This window comes from Mustela nigripes, chromosome X, assembly GCF_022355385.1.
Source record: "Mustela nigripes isolate SB6536 chromosome X, MUSNIG.SB6536, whole genome shotgun sequence".
Classification (NCBI taxonomy): domain Eukaryota; kingdom Metazoa; phylum Chordata; class Mammalia; order Carnivora; family Mustelidae; genus Mustela; species Mustela nigripes.
In genome coordinates, this window is record NC_081575.1 from 115,240,425 (window position 1) to 115,265,297 (window position 24,873).

The following is a 24,873-nucleotide window of genomic DNA, read 5'->3' on the forward strand; positions in this document are numbered from 1 at the left end:
TATTTCCAAACTAAGGCTTTCTGTTTTCGAAAGGAAACTATGGACAAAGATTACAAGTGATGGATTGGGAAAAGATACTTGCAATGTCCCAAGCCAATGAGTGCATCATATAGAAATACATAAAAAACATCTGTAAATCAACATTGAAAAATAGAAAACTTAACTGAAAATTGGGCAAAGGACATAAAAGGAAATTAAAGGAAAAAGAACCCCAATGGTCAATGACCACATGAAGAAAAGGTGAAACCCTTTATCAATCCCAGAATGCCAATTAAAATAACAAAGAAATAGAAATCCATCAAATAGGCAAAGTCAGAAAGCTGGATAGTGCACACTGTGGGTGGGATGTATCAGTCAAAACTCTGTGGGAGTATAGACAGGTGCCATCATTTTGGTCACATTAACTTTCCCTTGTGATCCAGTATACGTGTGTGTGTGTGTGTGTGTGTGTGTGTGTGTGTCTTGTTGCTCCTGTCTCAGAAATCCGGGGAGCACTAAGTCCGATTCAACAAAAGTCTGATTCAATGACATAGCTTTATATAGCTCTGGAAAATCAAGGGAGAGGAAAAAGGGTCACAGAATCTAGAAGGAAATGAGCCCTGTTTTATATTTGTCTCTGTTGGAACCCACATGGAGGAAGCAGCATCCTTTCAGGGCACTCTGGCCAGGAGTTCCAAGTGGGACATGGTGGGGTGTTGAACCTGAATGAGTGGAGTCCACCTCCAGCTGAACCACTTAGGACCAAGCAACCTTGCTTGACTCATCCCCCTTCTCATAAATACTTGAGAAGGCATGGTTATGCTGGTTAAAGTTTGGCATCTTTAATAATCCCTCTGCTGGTTGAATTATGTGATCTAACCTGATCTTGAAGTCATAACTTGACTCTAAAATGAGTGTGGTGAAAAAAGTCATATTGCCACAGGAAGGTCACCTATGGTCTTAGCGCTAATAAAATTCTGACCTGCACAGGTCAGTACATCATAATTATTGGCATTTGCAGCCAGAGCAACTTGGCCTATTAACAGGGAAATATGTCTAGAGAATGGGCCTGGGCCAGGGCAGAGAAAGCTGAAGGCTGCGGGGTCCTGAAGGTCTTTCAAGTCTATGTTTCAAGTGGTTACACTATTTCTTCTGTCCAGAGGAGTATTTCATCTGTCGAGTTTGTAGCTGAGGGAAAAGCCTTAGAGGGCGTGGTGGACAGACCCTAAAGTGATCCCCCACAATTCCCACTTCCTAGTATTTACAGCCCAAGCAGTCCTCACCTCTTGAGTGTGGGCAGAACCTGTGGCATGCTTCTAAGTGACAGAGTGTGGCAACTGTGATATAATATTGGAGATGCACTTACGGTCCCAACTCAGTCTTTTTTTCTTTTTTTAAATTTTGCTCTTAAGTAATCTCTATACCCAACGTGGGGCTCAAACCCACAACCCCGAGACTGAGTCTCATGCCCTACCGAATGAGAAAGCCAGGCGTCCCCAACTCAGTTAACTTTGAATTAATCAAAAGGGACATTATCCTAAGTGGGCTGACTTAATCAGGTGAAACCCATAAAAGAGAGACTGGACCTTCCCTGAGGTCAGAGCTTCTCCTTGTGGCCTTGATAAAATAAGAAGTCATGTTGGAGATGCCCCTGTAGCAAGGAACCGTGGACAGGCTCTGTGACCCGTGGGCAGACTCCAGACTCCAGCAGCAAAATACCAGGGCTACTCTCTAGTCATATAGCTGCAAGAAATTGAATTTGAATTCCAAGCAGACTCATCCCCAGCTGAGACTTCAATGAGACTGCAGCCTAGCCAAAACCTTGGTTTTAACTTTGTGACACCTTGAGCAAATGACCCAGGTAAGTTGTGCCCAGACTCCAGAGCTCTAGAAACTGTGAGAAAATAAATGCACCATTAAGTTTGTGTTCACTCATTAAACAGCAACATAAAACTTGGGACGCCTGGGTGGCTCAGTTGGTTAAGCAGCTGCCTTCGGCTCAGGTCATGATCCCAGCATCCTGGGATCCCACATCGGGCTCCTTGCTCAGCAGGGAGCCTGCTTCTCCTTCTGCCTCTGCTTGCCATTCTGTCTGCCTGTGCTCACTCTCCCCCCCCCCCCCTCTCTCTCTGATAAATAAATAAAATCTTAAAAAAAAAAATACAGAGGGGCGGGCTGGGGGGTGGGGGGAGTTAGGAGGGGAAAGTAAAGGGAAGAAATAATAGATAGTGGCGATTAAATTTAAATTGTCTTTCACCAAACTCTGGGCTCACATCTTCCTTTATTCCTATCCCTATGTATATTTTAGACCGCAGAATGTGCTGGTTACATCTGAGTGGGCTTGGGTGAGGCTTGGAGCCCCACCAAGAAGGAAGCGGGGCCCAAGAACTGGTAGAGAGATCAGGAAAAGCAGAGGAAAGTTCCAGCTCTGGGCTAAGGGCTGGTATGGAGTCAGACTGCGTTGGGAAGGACACCTTTTAGGGAACAGACTGCTCATGCTGGCTATTAAGTCAATATTTGCCACACTTCCTATGCCCCAGTGCAGCTGTCAGTCATTCACTGTGCACTCAACAGCTGATTTTCAGATCTTAGGGAAGAACTATTTATCCATGCAAATCACACATCAGCATCCTTGAAGGCACCCAAAGGCTAAGAACAAGTGTGCATGTGTCTGTGTGTGTATTTGCATTATTCAGGGGGTACTCAGTTGTCTTTTGACCTGGGACTTAGGAAAGGGTTTGGATAAGTCAGAGCCCATGTTTAATGAGGGAGGGTCTTTATCTGCTACTGTCTCTAATGCATATAACATTTAAATATCTTTAGCGGGGCCTGTGTGAAATGGGGGTCATGTACCAACTGATCAGAGCTGGCTCCTTCGTTCCAAACCTAGACAACGTCTTGACTTATTTATAGTTCCTTCCTCAGCAGACTATCAATTTTCCCTCTTAAAACTTACTGAAATTTGTCATTGTTCTGTTTATTTTACTCTTCTTTGCCTGCCCCCTAGACCTGCACTTGCCCACTAGACCTCTGTGTGCCACTAGCCACAGGTGGGTTTTAAATTTAAATGAATTAAAGTGCATTGACTTCAAGATTCTGTTGCTTCATCATTCTGGCCGCACTGAACATCCACAATAGCCACGTATGACTATTGGCTACAATATTGTGCATCACAGATTTGGAAAATGTCCATGATAGCAGGAAATCTTATTGGACAGTGCTAAACACTACCTGTTCAGCTATTTTCACCACTGGCTTCAGACTCTTTAAACATTAGTGTCCAGGCAGTCCTCATTCTGCATGGGTCTGATATGCATGAATTTCAGTTACCATGGTTTTATGAAATACCCATCCCCCAACAACATGGTTTAAACCTCAGTTACCATGGTATGCTAACTGTGAATCATTGCACAAAGTCCAAACTTCGTGATTACCTCTTCAATCCAAAAATCACTGTATAAATAAAAGAGGTGCCTGATGATCAGTGACCAATTGTATCACTTCTTCGAACGTCCATTGGTATGGGCTGCCAAGCTTCTGCTATTCAGCTCAGGCACAGACAGCAAAGGATGTAGTTGTGCTGTCTTCTTTTTCCCCCTACCGAATGATAAAGCCACATAACATTTAGTAAAAATGGATGATTGAAAGAGGGAATAGGCCAACAAAGATGAAAGTGCAGTAGAGAAACAAAACATGATGATGCTGGAAGTGAAATAAGAGAGAATGTAAGTGGAATGATAGACAAAGTCGCTGATTATGGGAATGCAAACACAGCCTTCCTTGGAGACTGGACGTAGGCAGCCAGAGGAAGGCAGTGAAGGCAAGGGGGGTGGCTGTGATGAAAAGGGCGAAGCTGTCCCAGAGGAAGTAACACCGAAAAAGAAACCCACCTACATTAAAGGAACTCTTGGAGACATTTCACAACATTGGAAGCATGAACGATAAAATACGCGAAGCTGATCCAAATTTAGAAAGCAGTATGACAATTTGCCAAAGCATAGAAAAGATGCTCCTTCCAGATTATAAGCTAAATGGTGAAAAAAAGAAGACAAACACTGTTCACACTACCCTCTATGAGGCTTTACCAAAAAGGCCCACTTTAATTCTCACAGTTTCTAATGTTTTAAATCACTGTGTACCAAATAAGTATCCGTTTTACTCTATTTTTTTCATGTCCCTATATATTTAAAATTGACAGTAAGATAGTGATGTTTTCACAGAAATCTTTATAGGTCATGGAACAATTGTAATTTTTTTCTCACTGTCTATTAAGACCATTTTGCACATTTCTGGCTGGCTTGGTTCTCTTTGAGGGCCTGCGATCTCATGCAAAGTGAAAACTGCCTGCAATGCTCACTTACTCTGAGCCCCTCCTTTCTTGAGGAATGGCCCATTCTAGAATGGGTGCTCCATTTTTGGCAAGGACCATGTCAATCATTCACCATCACGTCCCACCTCCAGCACCTAGCAGTGTTTGCCCAGATTAGGAATGAATGAACGGACTCATCTTGACTCTTTAAGTGGGTGACAGAAAGGAGAATTGGATCGTTCAGTGAAAGGACAAGACATGCAAAAGGTACTAATCAGAGTGAAAACAAATACATTACTTGGTTGGGGGTTAGCAAGAAGGCTCAGCTTCTCAAATCCCACATACCTCCACTGCCAAAGCTAATTCCCCTAAAGTTGTGAATGACAATGCCGCAAACAAAATTTTGGTCCAGGCTGTGGAGTAGAAAATGAGAATTAATAGGGAGAATGAAAAAACCCCAAAGAAACCCACAAACAACTCAATGCTTTGAGGTGAATGTGTAACAGAAAATCGAGATGCCATCATAAATACAGAGGTAAGATTGGACAAAGTTTAGCTGAAGGCAGGAGGTTAATTTCAAATTGAATGGCAAAATAAGCTACGTGGGATAAGTGGCTATCTACTTATTTCAGTGACCCAGGATTTAATTCATTCCATTATTTTCTGCAGCAGAAACACTTGATAAAGATATGGATTTCCTATGTATAGGCTTTGAAATTAAAAAGTGAGTTGGGTAGGCCAGAGAACAGGGAGATAATGAAAAAGTATCCAGCTTAGTGATGTTCAAGATCTTATGAATAAAAATTCAGTACAAAAGGTTAGATGCCAACTCTGAGCTTTCAAAGCAGGGAAGCTATCTCTGCAATGTTAACTTTAAAGGAAGATTTAGGAATGTTATACAGAGAATGTTTTATCATAATTTTTGGACTGCCACAGGGGAAACAAGCTCTGGAATCCATAAAACCAAACTGAAAACTAGTCTTACGCTCCCACCCACCCACACAGAGCCCCTCAGACATCTCCCACCCCTAAGCACCCCTCCACCCCCCAAAATGTGGAGACAAAGTCAGGTTAGAGAGAAACAATGTAATATATGTACTTTGATCCTTATAAAGATTTCTAAATGTTTGTTTAAAGATAAGGAATCATGCAAACAGAGCCAATATGCTCATTTTCCAGTTTAAAAATCAGTTAACACAATTATGAATGGTAAACAAAAGAGAGTGGATTTCTCCCATTGCCAAACCAAGAGTAATCCAGGAGAAATAAATTAGAGTAATACCCAGAGTAGCTCAGAAGTATCATTCAGAGAGTAACTGGCATTTGGAAATACATGAAAAAGGAACATAAATGAAGACTGTCTTTCTTAAGATAGATCATCATGGAAGATGAAATTCTTAGCAAAAGGAATTGATCCTTTGCAGTGTTGCTGTACTGGTCATTCCAGTATTTGTTGGTCTTTCTTTTCTGGAAAGTAATTTATTTTGCGATTAGACTGATTGCAGTTGGGCCCAAGGGGTCTGTGTTAATTTCAGTGTCTGAAGCAATTGCACTAGTTGTTGGATGTTACTAGAAGCCTAAGGCTGTGGGGTTCATCTTCCTCATTTCATCTTATTCTTTCCATGTCTATCGTTCCCCTTCTGGCCAATCCACTTACATAAAGTATGCTGGATATGGGGATGCAGCTAGAAGGGCACTTGCAGTCAGAACAACTCTGAGTCAAAGGTTAAACTCACGAACCCAGACAATAATATATACATACATATATATGTGAAGTTGAAAGAAGGTGCCCTAACTTGTTGACAAGGACCGTCTTTGGGGGTTGGGTTTATAGGAATTTTCACTTCCTTCTCTAATATCAAGGAAATACTTGATAACATTAAGAAATTATTGATTTTTAGAGGTGTGAAAATGGCATTGTGGTTATGTTTAAAAGTCACCTGTAAGAAGTTCTTACGAAATGAGTTGGTGTGTGAGAAGTACACACGATTCATTATATGACTGTGTCTGCTTTTGTGTATGTTTCAAACCTCAGAATAAAAGATTAATAGTGACACACTTGGAAAACCAGGCTGAGGACTTCAGTATAAAGGACCACAGGTACAGGGGCATCTGGGTGGCGCAGTCTAACCGACCCCTGGTTTTGGCTCAGGTCATGATCTCAGGGTTCTGGGATAGAGCCCCATGATGGGCTCTGTGCTCAGTGGGGAGTCTGCTTTTCTCTCCCTCTGCCCCTCCCGCCACCCATGCGTGCTCTCGCCCCTTTCTGAAATAAATAAATCTTAAAAAAAAAAAAAAAAAAGGACCTGGAGTTAGAAGGAAATTTTATTCTCTAGTTCAGTGGTCTCCTAACTTGTGTGAATGCGACCCTACCTGTGACAAGATTTTTGCATACATGCACCAGGCATATGCTTATTAATTGATTTATTTATTTAAAATGATGTACATATACCACCATACTATTATGCCATTATAAAACATACACAAACATAAAAAAGGCTAGATAAAAATAAACACAAGGATCATTCGAACATGTTCTTCCTGCACTCTAGTGGACCTGGACCCCACTCAGGAGCCCCTTGTGTAGTGAATTGGGTGGATGGGTGGGGGCTTGAGGTTTTCAAAGTACTAAAGAGTTTGTAAGAAACAGAAATGGACCAGAGCACCCATAGGTAATGGGAGATGATCTGGAAAGACCCAGAGCTGCTTCACAGAGGCCTCGCAAAGAACTGGAATGGACTGAAAGCTGTTCGAACTGGAATGGACTGAAAGCTGTTCTAACTGGAAAGGATTTGAACAAGGATCACCACTTCCTTGTATGCTCCTTTTAGACACATGCAACATACAGAATGTGTCCTGCCCGTACAGGCAGGAGACAATATGCAGATAAAGCAAACACCCCCCCCCCCCCCATCAGCTTGGGCGATATATTTGACGTAATGACTATGACGAAATTATCATCTTAACATTAAGTATTTACTCTGCTGGGTAATGCAGTAAAACTTTCACACACGCGATTGTACTTAAAAGTCATGACAATCCTATGGAAAGAGATTTTCGTTTTCCTCTAAGGAAATCGAGATTTAGAAAACACAGATTAACTTTCCCAAGATGAAAGGGGTAGAAAATGGCAGAGTCCAAATGTAAATCAAGAAGGTTCTGACCCCAGGCCCCATGTCCTTAACGATTAAACCATATTGCCTCCATAGGGAATTAACAAGTGTCCAAACCATAAGATTGTTGTGATGGTTAAATATATGTGATATGTTCAGCACATTGTCTGACAAAGAACACACATCCTATTAATGTTAGCATTTTAGTACACAGAATATTTACCAAAAGTTTCCACAGTAAACACCATTAATATTGATCAATATCAAACACCAATATTTATAATTATAAGAAAATAATGTTGTATTATTTAAACATTATTTATAATAACACACACCTAAACTCCTTTTGTTTGCTACCATCTAGAAATATGTGTGACTTTTGGGATGGAGTCTCTATGAAACGACTGATGAGAAGAGATAGCGACTACAGACTGTTACGCCTTCTGCCCAGTAGGCTACAAAAATGAAGTATTTGCACCTGGCATACTCCTGTCATCTTTTAAGGAGCCGTCTACACAAACAGGAGTAGGTGGAGCTTGAGCACTAAATGACCCATTAAGTACATATGTACATTTCAATTTTATTTGACCGTTGCGGCTTGCGTCCTTTTGCTTTGACCCAAAGATACATTTGTAGACAGAGGACAGTTCTGAAAACTTCTTTACATTCTATCAGTTTCCCCAAAAGTGGTCAAATTTACCACTTGTTTGTTTGTTTGTTTGTTTGTTTTTACCCCCCAGCTTTCCTATTTCTATCTACTGATGCAAACGAGAACTTCTCCTAAACACTTTCTTGATCGTGGCTTCTGTAATAGAGGAGCCATCTCTCCCTGATTTTCTGAAACATTCCAGATTTGAAACTGTCCCGATGTTAGGCTGGGGTTCCAAATTTGGTTGGAAACATTGGCCCCTGTCGAGGTGATGCACGGAGCTCTAGGTGGGGCGCTGTGCCTCACAGGCTAGCGTCCCGTCCGCTTTGTGGGACTGGATCTGCATGGACTCCGATGATCACTGATTGTTGCTTTTGGTAATTTTGCAAATACTTCACTAAATGTTCTGTCACTCTTAATGGAATTCTAAGTTTTGCGGTTGAGTTGGGGTGGGAAGGAAGATGACGTCTTTGGTTTATAGATTTTGACATTAAATCAAAGGAGATCTTTCTTTTCATCAAAAATTTAAATTTGATATTATTGATTCCTTTCATTTTATGTAACTAGATAATCTCTAACTCTAGGTATTACCTAGGAACCTGCCCATCGTTAGCTCTCTTCTCCTATTTGGGAAGTATTTTAATTATAGAAACAACGTGATGAGCGTTTGTAGGGACACCATAGAATCCACCCCCATCCCGTTTCGAGTCTAAACGGCATAAGCCGAAATTAAATTTCATGTACGATTCTTGGAAGAAAGCATCAGATAACCAAACATTAGGAGCAAACAATTCAAATTAATTATATATATTCTCTATTAATTCATAATAGCTTCTTGGATTTTAAACATCTTCTTTGCTATTGCCAATGCTTAAAAATCGTAATTTTAAAATGTAAGTACTGTTTTATATACACTGTGATTTCTTTTTCTTTCTCTCTTTCTGTTTTAACTTCTAAGTATGAATGATATGGTCTCCAAGTGTCCGCTTGGAGGGAGAGGGGATAGGATTCATTGTTTTGCTCTAACACGGTAAAATTTAAAACTTCACATGATTTAACTGGAGTTTCAACTATATGAAAAATAGCCAAATGTCATCACTTGGTTGGATATTTCTTTTTCGTGTATATATACGTATAATATAAACAGAATACATCTGATTAGTACATTTCAACATTTCATCAGTGTGACTTTTATCTCCTATTTTATATAAAATAACAAAATATACAGAGAGAAGAAAGGAGACATCTGTTCATCGTACACATAAAGTAAATAAACGTTCACGTATGGCTTTGCAAAGGTAGATTATGATGTGACTTTCATACTTTATTTATTTAAAAGCATCTTGAGAGAACGCGTTAGTGTGCTTACGAGGGCGGCCATGGTGGTTGAATGTCGCGCCGAGAGTCCAACATTAGGATCCCCACTCGTCTTTCCCGTGGCTGCCTCTGCAGCTTTCAGGAGACAAATGTAGTTTATGACCACTTCGTTGATCTTCGCTACGATTTCCTGCCGCTGTGTTTCCGAGTTCACGACTTTAACTAATCGCATGCAAGCTTCCGTTAGGCAACAGAGCACTTGAAAGCTGGAAGTCATGGCTAGGAGCATCTCCTCTGGGCTCTTCTCGGCCATCGCCAGTTTCCTACAGGCACTTCCCAACTGTCTGGATTCGATGGACAACAGTTGCTTGTACTGAGAAAGCGTAAGGTCATATGCTTCCGGGCGTGACTCCTCTCTCTTCCCCTTTGTCGCCCTGACTAGGCAGAGCAGCTCATTGGCATCGTTTTGGGCTGCGAGGAACCCATCAGGCATGGCGTACGTGCTCTCTTTTAGGGCACTGATTCTTGCAATCCGGGCATCGAAGGCCAGGTTGCTCAAGTCCGCATCCTCTGGGCCAGGCAGGTCTTCCGCGCAGACCTTCAGCGCTGACGCTCTGCGAAGCTCCTCTCCTTGCTTCCGAATCCCAACAGCCAGAGGCGGACTGATGGGTTCTGGCATGGCTTGAGTCATCTGTGGTCGAAAGAGGCAAGAGACCTGGCGGGTGGCCTCTCCCTCCTCTTCATCCTCATCACCCTCTTCATCCTGCCCTCGGTTCAGGAAGCAGTAGCTGAAAGGTCCCCGGCATCTCCAGTTGCTGCCTTCCAGCTTGCGCAAGGGTAATGTCCTATACAGCTTGGAGTCTTTGTGAGCCACCGGGGACCTTTTGTGACCTTTCCCTTCGGAGCTAAAGAACATCGAGCTTTGGGAAAAGCTTTTGGTGAGCTTCTTCCCCAGGGGGAGTTCTGCTCGCCTTTCCGAACTGGCCTCCTGTGCTTCCGTGATACCCGGACACTTTAAGCTGACCGCACCCTTGGTTCTCTCCTGGGAGGTCTCCAAACCTACAGATCCCAAGAGGATACTGCTGCTACATCCCAGAGCCCTCTGGCTGGGGGGTGTTCCGAGGCTCCCCCCTCTCAGATCCAGTGGCCGCCAGTTCACAGCCTCTCCATATGCCAGATTTGCTTGGGAGAAATCATTAGGGTCTTGATTTGGATTTGGCACCTTTGATTCCGAGTGAAGGTTTGATGGTAGCAGGATGAGATCAGCTTCAGGATGTTGAGACCAAGCTGAAGGCGCGCCTCCTCGTCTCTCCTTCCCAGGCTCTGTCAAAGCTACACTAGGGGTAGCAGAGAAACAGAGAGAATCATTAAGCATCGCATGGGTGGTCATTTTCCCTCAATCTCTATGTGCTGTTTGTCACTTTCCAAGGATGGACTCTAGAAGGGCCGCGTTTGTCAGGGTCGGCCCCCTTTTCAATGGCTGCCTCCTGAGATCTCATCAGATTTCCATTTCAAAACATTTCAAGAAAGACAGGGAATCTGTTATCTCTGAAACCACGGATTTCTTTGGAATCACAATCGTTTTTGGAGACCATGGCGTTTCATGACTTGCCTTGTCCCCCACATTTATCTATCGGCATTTAGACATGTAATTAGAAAACACACGCCCTAGATCTCGACTGTGCAAACATATTTAGGACACTGAAGTTTCATTCCAAGAGAGTTAGGTTAATGCTGGCATCAGTTATCTTTTTCTTTTTTTCCCCCAAGGAGGTCTAACTTAATGAATGCAAAGTAAATAAGGTCAGCTTTTCAAGAGAACCCCGCTAGGTCTGTCTGGTACTGGATTTGAAGCAGAGACCCTGGGCAAGTTGCCCAACTTCTCTCAAAAAAGTTGTCACATGAATTTAAGTTAAAAAAAAAAAAAGTTGTCATGTGAAGAAAATATTCCCTCCTCACAGAATTTTTGTGAGAAGAGGGACGCCAGGGGAAAGCTCTTCGTAAACCATGAAAGAGTAAACAGCATGCCCGAACTGGAGGTCAAGATGCTAGTGGAATCATGAGTTAAGGAACATTCATAGACGGGTTTCCCGAGGCGGGTGGTGCCAACGGTGGGTCTGCGAAAGGAGATCATCTTAAAATGGCAGGAACGGAGAACCAAGGCAAGCTCTCCCTACCATCTACTGACCTAGGACGGAAGAGACCATTGCTGACCCACTTTGATATTTGAGAGTGTGAAAGAACATTGGTTTTTGCCGCGTGATGGCTGGCCAAGTAGATTGGTGAGAGGACTATGTGCCCACTGGGTGGCAGAATGGTGAAGGTGGGCGCAGAAGGTGGCTGTGTTCTTGTTTCTACCTGTGCCCCTATTTTATTCTTTGGGGGAAAATGTAGCAGCTCGTCATGCGTACCCCTGGAGCCTTCCTGACCCCGAGGTGTGCCACATACTTTAGGACACGTGTCTAAGAAAGTCTTACAGAGTAGGTTGGCATAGTAAGTATTAGTGAAGGGCAAATGATCTTCCCTAACCCCTTCGACCTCCCCACTACCCTGCTCTATTAACCTGCCTTGCCCCTCAATAATGAAATGGCAAAACCAGAAATTCGAAGTCTTGAGAGGGCTATCAGACTCTTGGGGCTCTACATCATACTGTCTCATAACCAAAAGTCCTGCTGAGTGCTGCTAAAAATCCCCATTTAGAATTTAGAAAAAAAAAAAAAAGTATTACTCCCCCACAGTTTGGAAGCAGGCACAGAGCAAGAGTCCAAACAGCAAATGCTGTTTCCACTCTTGATCCAGATCCAGAAACTTCAGTGTTCACCGAACATTAGGGGGAGGGGAGGACCCATGATCGCTACTACTTAGGCTGGCCATAGTTTTTCAGCCTTTAAAAAAAAACAAAACCCCCAAACCCCCAAAACCAAAAACAAAACTCCCAAACCCCCTAACTTGTCCTTTTCTTCCAGACTTTATATCTTTCGGTTTGTCGTAAATCTGGTTTACGTGTCTTGGGTGCATAACGCAAAGCACTAAATCCATCATCGCTGTACCTGTGGTTTCCTTAATCTTGGGGAGTCGATGACATCCATCTCGCAAAGTGCCGAACAGGGGTTCCGCGTTAATAGCTGTGTGCAGCGCGGGCACTGCCATCCGCGGACACATCCCTTCTGCCTGTGGGTGTAATTCCTTACGGGCGGCTCCGTGCGGGGGCAGCCCAGAGGCTCTCTCCTCAGAGGGAACGTAACTCATGCCCTTCCCTGAAGTCTCGGGAATCAGGTGCTTGCCCATGGCGGGGCAGAGTGGGGACTCCACGGGCGTGGCACTCGTGCTGCTGCTGCCCGTGCCACAGCCCGCGTCCACCGACGAGCCTTGAGAGCTCTGCAGAGAAAAATGGCACTCGCTTTGTAACGAGGACATCCGCTTGGCCAAGTGGTAGTCACAGAGGCGGGCCACGCTGTCTTCCGCCTCAGGAAGCTTGGAAGGATGGTCACAGGTAGACGGGTCGGTGTCCTCGGGATTATCTAAGTCTTTGGCTGAAGATACACAGGTCACGTCCGTTAAGAAGTGATCCCGTTGGCCAAGTGCTGAAACCTCACTGGCTTCTCCGTCAGGAGCCCCTTCAACCTTCTCTTCTGCCTCCCTGGTCCCCAGACCAGCTCCTCTCGGGAATGGGATCCCCGTTGCCGCTTCCAGGCCACTTTTCTCGGCCACCGCCCCCTCAGTGGCCACGTACCACCTTTGGCTGTCCTTGCGAAAGGCAGTTCTTTCCAGGTTAAAAGTGCTTAGGTGTTGGCTGTCCCTTGAAGACACGGTACCAAATTTACCTTTGGCTTCCTCCTCTGCCTCGGCTGTTTTGGTCCCCTGCTGTTTTTTCCCGGGCAGGTTCGCACTAGGGGGAGCCTTCCCCTCCCCGTCGGCCAGCTTGCTTTTCCTTTTGCTGGTGCAGGAATACACCACCGACCCCATGTGCAGTTTGCTAAAATAGTCAGTGACCGACTTGGTCTCCATGGTTTCGGGCTCCATCTCCATAGGGTCCGGGGGAAGGATCTGCTTGGAAGGCACAACTTTGGGCGGGAGGTCAGTCACGGGGCGGGCGGCCAGGGCGTGGGCGGACTGGGGAGGCAAGCCCCCGGCGGGGGTTCTGGAGGTGGGGAACTCTGTCTGTTCCTCCGCCAGCGGGTGGTAGCCTTCGTGAGTGGCCAAGAACATGCGGGAGAGGCTTTCTGACTGCTTCTGTGCTGCGGCCAGTTCAGAGCTCTCAGTCATTTCGGAAGAGTTAGTCTCATTGCCCGAGTCTGACGAAGACTCGGGACTATAAGCCCGCAAGATGGCTACACCTGCATGCCGTGAAAGACAAGAACCGATTACTGGATGCATCAGAGGCACTAGGAGACATGTAAGAAAATGGGACTCGTTATTACTAAACAACAACAACAACAACAACAACAACAACAAAAGACAAACAAAAAAACCAAGGTTTTCCCTTTGCAGTGAGGACTCTGAGTTTATTGCACAATTGTTCCAGAAATGAGGAAAAATACATGCCACATATTTAAAAAAAACAAAAACAAAAACAAAAACCAAAACAAAACATAAAAACAAAGGAAATCATATACACAAAAAAACCCATGATGGTCGTTTCAACACACTTATGAAGCGGGACATGCGTGAAATGGAGAAGAGCAGGTAACAGGACTCCGGGGGTAAATGGCTTGAGAGGACGAAATGCACGGGTATCAGTGAATAAATGTAACAATCGTGAAAGAACCTGAATTGTCACTGGTCTGCTGTTCTTCTGACACGGACAGAGCTTCTAGAGCTTCCAGAGTGGAAACCACGGTGTTATCCAGGCCCTTCTCGCACTTCCCCTCGGCGTTGGTGGGCACCGCATCAATGAGAGACACGGGGATCTCATCACCTTGCAGACCTCTGCCTGGCTCCTTGTCCTCGAGGAAGGAGGCTGCCTGGCTCTGAGAGTCCTCCTCATCTGAACTATCTCGAAAGCCAGGTGGGGGTGCAGCGATGGCCATGTTCAAGGAACGCAGCAGGAAGTCATCCTCGTTGTCGTCCCCTTCCGGAGGGGGCAGGGACGTGAGGTCAATGATGTCATCGCTTGAGCCAGACAGGTTGAGGATGGCCGGCTGGTTCATCTCTCCCACCACGAGGTCCTCCTCACAGCTCACCTCGTCCTCGTCCTCCGCGTCGTCGGTGTTTTCTGCGTAACAGATGTCGTGCAAGAGGGGCTCCTCTATCCCCTCAGCAGTCTCGAAGTTCTTCACGTCGCCTATGTTTGCATAAACGGAATTTGCCACAAACTGGATGCTCTCGGGATCCGGAGCAAGATCCAGGCCCTTCATGTCGTTGGCACTGGCCATGTAGAGACTCCTCTGCTTCTCCAGCAGTTCCGGGCTCTCCTCCAACAGTCTTTCGTAGCCGAGAGTTGGGGGATTCACGCCATCATCCAAGGCGAGATCTCCGAAAATAAAGGACACTTTAGCTCCTCTCGGAGACTCCTGTGCTTTCTTCAGTGTTTCTGGTCCTGAGAGGGTCAACAGGGACCGCTGAGCTAGAGTCCTGTAGTCGGCCTCACATGGAGCGTCTCCCGGCTGGGTCAACGGCTGGTTAAGTTCATCCGGATTATAGGTGTTGTCTAGATACAGGTGCCGGTGGTCCTTGGGACACAAGGTGCCATCTGAAATATCGACCGTCTTCTGTTTTGAATCTATATATGTGATTTGGGCTTCCTGTTCCCCTTCGCCAATGAACGTGGTCATCTGGGGTATACAGTTCCAGTCGGGGCCAAGGAGGTTATGTTTTCCTTTATTTTCAGTTCCTAAGGAGAAAGAATCATGCAAAGACAAGGTTACTGGAAGGCCTGGTTTCTTAATTTCATGGCTTGTAGTATCACTTTTGGAAATACGGTCACGCAGCTTTCCGGACAGCGAACCAGTCGATGGAGGCTTCAGGTGTCGGGCTTTCCTGGTTAGGAGAGCTGACCTTAACAAAATCGAGCCCGCACAAAATAGAATTGCTATTTGATTAAAAAAAAAAAAAAAAAGAATACCATCTGAGAATAGGGAACTAGAGCTTAAATCCATGTGACCCTTGGTTCTATTATTAGAAGACCTCATTTCCGCCTAGGAATGGGAATATACAACACGCCTTTCAAATTCCTTAAAGGCCATAGTCGAATCAGCTGTCATTCCAGAAAATAGATCCCCCTTTTCTCAGTAAAGCAAGCGCTGACATTCCCCACCTTGTGGAAGATGATGTTGGAATTTTTCCTCCCTGAGTTAAGAGAAAGTCTTGTATTTTCACCACATATTTTAGGAAATATTGTAGTGATAGTATAATAATGTCACAACAAAAATAATCTAACACATACATACATAAGAATAGGATAACATTGTAATGAGAACACAAAAACCTCTATCTTCAGTCTTTGTATATCCTAGTGGGTGTTAAGGTTTTCACCCATAAAGGTCAGGATGGAAGCCTGTGTGTGCGCGCATGTGCACACGTGTATGATTGTGTAAGGTGGACTGCATTACAGGTAACATACTTCTTCTATTTCTTTTCTTTTCTTTTTTTTTTTTGCTCCTCTCTGCTGTTTCCAAGCATACTTAACAGTTTAGCTAATTTCAATTGTTATTGGTATCAGGAGAACTCCTGAGGGTTTGTTTGATGTTCCTCATGAATTAAAATCGCAAAACCCTAATTTAAAAATCATTGTTTTGGCTGTTCCTCAAGGGTCTTCCAAGAGGGAATTCTGATGTGGAGATTTTGCTCTGACATTTAACAAGACAAGGCAGTGTGTCATTCTGTCAATATTGCTTTGTAGATTCCAGAGGAAACATTCTGAGGAAACGTTGGGGCCACACATTCTCCCATTTGTGCCCTCGAATTGCCCCCGGGCCTAAGTCTGGATAATACTGACATCAGCTGTACAAGACATATGGGGAGAAAAAAATCAGTTTTACAGAAGATGTTTTTGCTTCCCCCAAGTGGTACACATTAAACTCAATGCTGAATGTTGCTCCAAGTCCTTTTCTTAAATGCATGTATTTTTGCGAGTAGAAAGTAAAGATATGATTTTGAAGACACTGAGCTACTCCATGAGAACCATATTTACATGTTAGCTGATGATAAACAGACATGTGGGGGTTCAGCACTGTTTTATGAACAATTTTGATGACGACTGGCTGTGTGTGGGGCGGTGTGTGGGGGGACTGAATTGCTGGAAGACGGAGAGCAGTTTAGCAAAGCCATGACAGAGCTCTGGGTTTACACTAGTGGCTGGCAAATTCTTCCTACAAAGGGAGGGCTAGATGGTAGACATTTTAGATTTTGTGGGTCGACTGTCCGGTCAAGCAACCACTCAACTCTGTTCTTCTCCCAAGAATGTAGCCACGGCCACCAGCCAAAGACATGCATGCAATGGGCTGAACAGGGGGCCTCTTCAAAAGACAGGTCCGCTCTGTGAATATGACCTTATTTGAAAAAAGAGCATTTGCAAGGATAATTCAGTTATGGCTCTTGAGATGAGTTCATCCAGATTATCCGTGCGGGCCTTCAATCCAACAATCAGTGTCCTTATAGGGGGAAAGCAGAGGGAAAAGCGGGGAAGGCGATGCAGAGATCAGAGTCATGCAGCCATAAGGAATGCTGCTGGCCCCTGGAAGTTGGGAGAGGCAAGAAAAGGTTCTCCCCTTGAGCCTGTGGAGGAAGTACAGCCCTGCTGCTGCCTAGATTTTGGACCTGTAGCCACCAAAACTATGAAAGAGTAAGTTCCTGTTAAGACTCAGGGTTTGCGATAACCTGGCATGGCAGCCCTAGGAAACAAGTATAATGTGCACAGCTGAGTGCCAGTAAAACTTTATTTACAAGAACAAGATCTGACCCGTCAGCCATCTTTTGCCAACTTCCGGTTTAGAACAACATTAAAGCTGAACAGAGCGGTGGCTAAAATGGTTGATTGATACTTAACTCAGCTCCTCCTAATGCTCAGAGGTCATCGCTATGTGGGTTCAGGGATTCTGAAAGTAATCAAAGGTTAGTTTTCAGGATAGGGAAGAAATGGGGGCTTGCTGTTCCTTATTAGAGATCTTGACTAAGGTCTCTGATCAATTTGAGGTAAGAAGAAAATACACACTCAGTCTTGGCTTCCTTCCAAAATGGTGTACTAGCTTGGCTTTTGGAATGATTTTAGAGACACAGAAGGATGTGGGTTAGGAACTGGGGTCTACACCATGGCCTAATCTTGTGGGAAGACAGTGTGGACCAGGGATGAGTCTAAACAAGTCTAAACAAGCTTTACCCTCCATGCTTCTTGGGTCTCGGAGGGTCACATGACATTGTGAGTCACTATCTAAAGGACAGAATGTAGGCCCTTATTACTGTGACTGTTGTTGAAATGGTAGGTTTCGTCTTCTACACACACCTGTACAATCTCAACAGTCTATGGGGAAAAAAGGTTCCATTTTCAAGATCAACTTTAAGATTTGAAAATAAAAAGCAAAAAATCGGTTCTCCAACATGACAGGGTTGTGTTACACCGCAGAACCGATCTTTGGAATTTCCCAGGCCGGGGTGAAGTTGTTCAAAATCTCCTAGCTCGAAAACATGTGATCCCACAAATGTTCACCACCAGAGCTGGCGTACCCTTGCCACCGCCTTCTTGTTCCTTCCCTGTTTATTTTTGATCATTTGCGTGTCTCAGGGTCTTCCCTTGCCTTATGTCTGTCTTCCTTTCCTTTCTCCATTTCTGTCACTTTTGTTCTCAAGTTCTCCCACTCCTGCTTCCCTGTCCCTTATTGACAGAAGTTCTGGGCATCCTTTTAGGTGTTGTACACAAATTCCTTTTGAACCCTTCCCTTGCCCACTAGCTTCTTGGTCCCGATTTTACAAATGAGAAAACCGAAACTTGGAGTAATGGAAATAAGACGCTTCCAGGTGGGGCTGGATCACGTCCAGTTGTAATTCCAAGTTGCCTTCTGGCATGCCTTGGCCATCGCCCTCATTTTCTCTCAGGATCCCCTTCTTTCTGTGACCAACTGCTTTCCCCTCCCCAGCCATCATCATCAGCTGTGCGTGAGCTGTGTGGTTGTGCGCGTCTACAAGGAACAAGATATTTAGGGAGTAATGATACACGTTTTCTACTAAGTCGGAAAGTGAGAGGATTTTCCCTCCCCCACCCCTTTCAGAAATGGTGATGATGGAATTTGTTCTTAAGATTTTCCCTTTAGGAGAAACCCTGATTTCAGAACCCCCCGTGATGATTTGTTCATGGGTCAGCAGCTCTGGCTTGAGTGCTAGTGTCTGTCCATCAGCCACATTTACCGAGTGTCCCCAGTAGATGGAAGAAATCCACAATCAAACACTCAAGAAAAGAAAGTCTAAAGCAAATGAAAACCACCCACTCTCAGAGAAGCTGTTAACACCGCAGTCCTCCTTGTCCCCACTTGGGAACTATCTTGTCCTGTCAAGTGGCTGAACTGGTTGGATGTCTTTGCCATATCAGTGCTCCCACTACAGAGTTCTTTCTAGAGGCCCAAGTCCAAGTGCTGGGTGATCCCTAAGCCCTCCAGTGGGTCTCAGAGCTCCCAGAATCCTGGATATAAGTCGGATGTAGGAGGAGGTGCCCAGACATCTAGGCCTAGGGCCCCTTAAGGAAGGAAAAGCCCTAAGCAGGGTGGGGGGCTGGGGGGGCGGGGGGCCTTACAAGTCCTACCGTGCATTCCATCATTAGTTCTCCCCATCCTGAGTTCTGGAAGAGCAAGACAATAAAAACTCCGTCACAAAGACTGATGCTTACTACCTTCAGAATAAGAAAATCACTCCCTTTGAAACATGTTCAGCATTTCCAAGTGATGAGTAAACACCACTCCCTTTGAAACACCACCATTTCCAAGGGACGAGTAAAACAGGATGGAAAAAATCAATATTTTCATCTAAAAATAGACCATATCAGAATTATTTGAAGGTTTTTGTATTACATTTGGACACTAGATTTTTGCATGAGCACAATTTTAACTTTTAAAGAAACATTCTTATTGTTGTCAGGTAAGGCAGGGGATGGGTAGTACTTCGTGAGTTTAGGAAGAGAATACCTGTTTCCTGGGTCCCTGTATTTTTCTTGTTGGCCATGTTAAATATTGACCTCCTGGAATCCACAAGTAGCCGGTAGTAGCCAGCAGTCAAGCAGGCCAAGTTCATGGCATCTGATGATTCCATCAGGAGTGTAATGGGCTACACAAAAGAGAATATTTTGGTTAAAGCCATTCCTCCTTAATGAGTTCCCTCAGGCTGACAACAGTTGCACTGGTGCTTATGAAATATAACAAAGAAAGTTATTGGGCGGGGCGCCTGGGTGGCTCAGTGGTTTAAGCCGCTGCCTTCGGCTCAGGTCATGATCTCAGGGTGCTGGGATCGAGTCCCGCATCGGGCTCTCTGCTCAGCAGGGAGCCTGCTCCCCTCTCTCTCTCTCTGCCTGCCTCTCTGCCTACTTGTGATTTCTCTCTGTCAAATAAATAAATAAATAAAATCTTTAAAAAAAAATCAATAAAATCCTTAAAAAAAAAAAAAAAAGAAAGTTATTGGGCAACCATTTCATTGGAGAAATACAGAAGGTCAGAAGTAACACCAAGAGCCTTGCTGAAAAACATTTCTGTGACACCATCTTGAAAGCGGAGACATTTTGAATCTTCCCAGGTAACACTGGGATGGGAGAAAAAACAACACTGGTTTTGTTTCCAAATAGTTAACATTTTGAAAAAGTGACAGTTAAGGGGTCAGTTACCAAATGTGAACCTGTGATCTAAAAAATCCCGGGAAGATGAAGTTGGGGTTCATAGTGCAAATTAGTGTTGAAAAGAAGTAGAAATTAGGTGTTGTACAGAAATTCCTTTTGAACCCTTCCCTTGCCCACTAGCTTCTTGGAAATTACATCCAAGTCGAATGTACAGTGGAAATTACATCTAAGACCGAATGCAAAGTGTCCAAAAGATTCAGGATGGGCTGCTTGTAAAAGAAACTGTAAATTCACAGGAGAACAAACCCGAGATGGGAGCTAAGAAAAGGCCTTGGTAAAACTTTCTGGAAAGAGTGAGGCTAGCATATGATTGGAGACAAGGTTTGGCCATATAGGGAAGAGGTGGTTAGTTGAAGCAATTATTCTCTTTGAATTAGTAAGGGTGGACCTGCTGGTGGATTCTTGGTGAAATTGCAAACTTGACAGGAATAAGGGAGCAATACAAAAGCAGACACCCAGAGAGGCACAGAAACATCAAGGTGACGAGCTCTTGCTTTCAGTCCAAGGTATAGGACCCTGGCCACGTTTGATGGCCCTGGCTCATGGGATCCACCATTCCGTCCAAAGCCCTCATACTTCTTGATAACCTGCCTTTTCTTTCCATTTCAACTGAGGGCTTCCCTCAAAGCATCCCACAATTCTTTCCTTATAGGAAAGCAGGAGACCACCCATAGGGTCTTGCCACCTACTTCTGTTGGGTCAGATCATTCCGTTATCAGGTGTGTGATGACTGCCTCCAATTCACTCTTTCCCCTGCTCTTTCTGTGAGGGGGGCCACTGTTGTTAGCATCTCTGCTCACAGAGTGGGCCAGAGGTCCCAAGTCTGTTCTTGCACTTGCGCTGCCACGAAGTCAACCAGAGGCCCTGGATTCGGCCCATGAACGCCACCAGCCCTGGCCGCCATGTCTGAGCTGCATACTCTCCAGTCCATAGTCACTGTTTCCCGCTATAGAGGCTTTTCAATTTGCTGTGTAGACAGAACCCTCGCCTGTTCTCAGAGCACTCCTCCTGACTGACACGGTTTCCTTTTCTCTATGGAAACATCTGGCCCAAAGCCAATGACTCATCCACTACTGGGACAAGAAGGTAGGTAGAGGGGACCTGGATTATTTCCTGTCAACTTCCGCTTCGGGAGTTGAGTTCTGCCCTTTGAGGACAATGTCAGATTGTTGTTTTAAATGGAATGGCCATGACATTCATAGGGGCCAGCGGTTCAGTCAGTACTAACGGCCACAGCAGATAAAGGCTAACTGACAGAAATGCTCAGCTTTTCCCAAAGAATAAACACACAATGGGCCAAATGGCCGTTCTAAACAAAGTTGGGAAAAATATCCCTGACTCTCTGGACAGGAATATTCTAGAAGGCTAGCAGGGAAAAACCTTCCCACTCTCTCTCTCTATGATTCACGCACTCAGGAGCTACAAAGGACCTTAGAAATGAACTCGTTTGCTTTCTCGTGTACAGATGAAGGGGTCGAACAACTCGTCCCCAGATCACACGGCTCTTTAGGGAGGACTGGAGGCCTCGGGCCGGACTTGGGTGGATTTTTCTCTGTACCTCGGGCCATCTCTGATCCTCTGCCCACCGTGCAATGTCAACGGCTTTGCAAATAATAGCGGTGTTACCACAAACGAGCTTTTCAGATCAAGGTGCCGGGTCAACAGCTGAAAGATTTACCTTCACATCCAGCACGTGCAACTCTACCCGCACGAAGCTGTCCTCCTCGGTAAACATCTCGATTCTGTTGACGTGGCTGAAGTCGGCTAAAAGAGCCACTAGGTTTGTCTTGGTGTTTATGACGTGGCTTATGCCATATCGGGGCCCAACCAGGAGAGTCACTTCTGAGCGCTTTTCCGCCTGCTGAGAGAGAAGGACAAATCCTAAAAATCCTAGACCTCTAAAACACCATGCAGACTTGAGCCTGACAGTCTGTTCTTATAAGATCACATTTTCTTTAGCAAGCATTCCTCGATTATATTGTACTAAGTCAGCCCGTTAGAAGAACCAAACATGACGATCGCATCAAGGCGCTGATCAATCATGAATAATGTAGAAAGTAACTATTATCCCAGCACAGACATTCATAATCATGAGACACTCTTAGAGACGAGGATTTTTGGGTTTTGTTTTGTTGTTTCTTTTTTAACACGAAAGCAACTTATGGCCCAATGATTTAAAAGAAGGCCATTGTTAGAGTACATCGATGCTCTTGGTTCATCATATTTCTTTTTCTAGGGCATTCGACAGTGGCGTTATCTAGTTTAACATTTCTTCTGATATTTCCAGACTGTGCTGCAGTCGCTTAGAAATGAAGGCTGGAAAAGATTCGCAGCTGATTTGCTTTTGTCAAAGGCAGCTCATTCAAGACAGCCTATGGCATTGCTATTTTGCAGGTCTCCGTGGCTCCCAAGAGAAAGCAAAAAAACAAAAACAAAAACAAAAACAAAAACAAACCACCCAAAACCAAAAAGCAATTACCACTAATGTTGCCTTGAACACACGGCCCCCATACAGTCGAAGGTCACTGAGGAACTTGAGATAATGGACCTTGGCTTGCAGCGCAGAGAGCTGAGGAGAGAAAAGAAACCTCAGGTGTTAATTGCAGTGGGTGTGGCCGGGTTTCTGCGGGAGACCAGCGGAACGACAGGGCGAACTGGGGGGCACGACAAGGAGTCTGCATGAAGAGTCAAAGTAAATCGCTATGTGTTTGGTTTCAGGATAAAGGGCTGTAATAAGGGATCCAGATGAAAACCTGTTTATTGGGGGGGAAATGTATGGGAGTGGTTGGGTCACAGACATGGATACGCTGGGCCAGGGCACTCAACAAATGAGAACAAGATGGTAAGCTATTCCACTGAACTGTCTGCTTATTGGAGACTCCAAGAGTCGAGTGGTGCTCTCCGATCGCGGGTAGGGACAAAGTGGGTTGTGTACAGGAGACTCACCTATACAGAGTTCCTGAGAGCCATTTTGAACACACACTGGCCATCTACCTACCGCCCATGAAAGAGGCTCTCCAAGCTCATCTCAAGTTTCCTCCGGCCTTTGTAAGTTTTTGGGCGTGGGTAGACTTTCTGTGCTCCAATCATTGGGGAGATGCTGGAGCTTGCGGCAAGTCCCTGCTTGGTTAGTTCAACTCAAGCATCTTTTGAGTTTCATGAAGGATATTAAAAAAAAAAAATACTTTATCCAGATAAAAGCTATATTTTAAAGATTTAAAAATGGAGATTCCCACCTCTTAAAAGGAGTCCTTGATTGTTAACTCTACCTTTCCTTTCGAAAACCAGGAGCACTTTGCAAATTGATTTGAAAGCAAATCACTCACTGTTGGCTAGAAAAACCGACCTTCAGAGAAAAACAGTGATAGATAGATCCTAGAGCAGTTAAGCCGATTATTACAAAATCAGTGGGCCATGCTTGAAAAAAATCCTATTGAGCCAATCGAAAGAAATTAACTTTCGGCCAATCAGAACTAAAATTGAAAAAAAAAAAAGAAAAACTTCTTGTTTTTTTAAAAGTTTATTTATTTAAGTAATCTTTACACCCAATGCAGGGCTCAAAATCATGACCACGAGATCCAGAGTTGCACGCTCTACCCACAGAGCCAGCCAGGTGCCCCTATAAAACTTTGATCCCTGACATCCCGCTGGATTTCTGTGAGCTGAATGCTGAATGTAAGGCAACAGTGGCTAGAGGGTGTCAAACCTGATTTTACATTTTAAAGAGCCATGGGGTGAGGAGGGAATAGCGATAAGTATGTTTTGGCCAGTAAAAATGACTTATAACCCAATACCTAGACCAAAGAATTACCCACATAAACAGTGATTTGTATTAGAGCTGCCCAAGTTTCTATGGCCAATATCAATTGTTAAAGTGTTCTTGGGCTGTTACACTGCTTTCGACTTTATAGGTCCTGTATTTTTAGGTTCCTCTTTCTGGTTCTTGAAACCCTTTGCTTTTTATTACCTATACACATAACTCTCTATTCTGACCCACAATCTATTTTAAAATGTCCTTTCTGTTTCTTCTGATAAAAAAAAATAAGGGAGACTTTAACACTAACGATGGTGAATGGTAGAGATAATTTTACCTTCCCTTCCAAAGTAAGATTTAATTCAGTGGTTGTCAACCAGGGGTGATTTTGCTCTTGGGGGCCCATTTGGCAGTGTCTGAAGATATTTTTCTATGTCACGATCGAGGGCATCTTGTAGGTAGAGACCAGGGGTTTTGCTAAATACCACACAGTGCACAAGAGGGCATCCCTCCCCCCAGCAAAGAATGATTGTAAATGTCAACAGTGGGGAGGCAGAAACCCTGGTTTAAATAATGTGATAGCTGGTTTGCGAGGACCCTTGCTGGCTGCCATGCATTGAAGATGGCACGACGGAAATGTACAACTGTCTCGCAATTCTGTTCTCTGATCACAAGGTCTCGGTGGCTAGGCAAGGTTCTCTCACACGCACAGGTGCACACGTGCACACACGCACAGTCCATATAATAACTCTATAGCTTACAAGAAAGAAATAAGTTTCCATAAGAACACTGACTTGTCATTAGCCTTAGAAAACAGGTTGATAGTGGAAAAAAAAAGGGGAAGGGGCTTGGGGTTGTACAGTTATTGCCTCTGAAAGTTCGGTGCTTGCTAAGTATTTTATTCATACGCTAATTTTAAGCATTTTTAAAAATGCACACAAG

General features: G+C 44.5%; 1 protein-coding gene across 5 annotated transcripts in view; it reads right to left on the minus strand.

Moving 5' to 3' along the window:
* Nucleotides 1–6,618: 6,618 nt before the first annotated feature.
* The window catches only part of FRMPD4 (FERM and PDZ domain containing 4), an 843,416-nt gene continuing 825,161 nt past the window's right edge, over nucleotides 6,619–24,873 (minus strand). For 4 of the 5 annotated variants that reach the window (XM_059384955.1, XM_059384957.1, XM_059384956.1 and 1 more), the window contains 6 exons: nucleotides 22,657–22,746; nucleotides 21,856–22,038; nucleotides 19,477–19,615; nucleotides 14,136–15,200; nucleotides 12,418–13,704; nucleotides 6,619–10,699 (listed from right to left, as the gene is read on the minus strand). In XM_059384955.1, the coding sequence (XP_059240938.1) occupies nucleotides 9,375–10,699; nucleotides 12,418–13,704; nucleotides 14,136–15,200; nucleotides 19,477–19,615; nucleotides 21,856–22,038; nucleotides 22,657–22,746 (4,089 nt within the window). In that variant the 3' untranslated portion in view covers nucleotides 6,619–9,374. Of the gene's footprint in view, nucleotides 10,705–12,417; nucleotides 13,705–14,135; nucleotides 15,201–19,476; nucleotides 19,616–21,855; nucleotides 22,039–22,656; nucleotides 22,747–24,873 lie in introns of all 5 variants that reach the window. The other variant, XM_059384959.1, reaches the window with a different exon arrangement.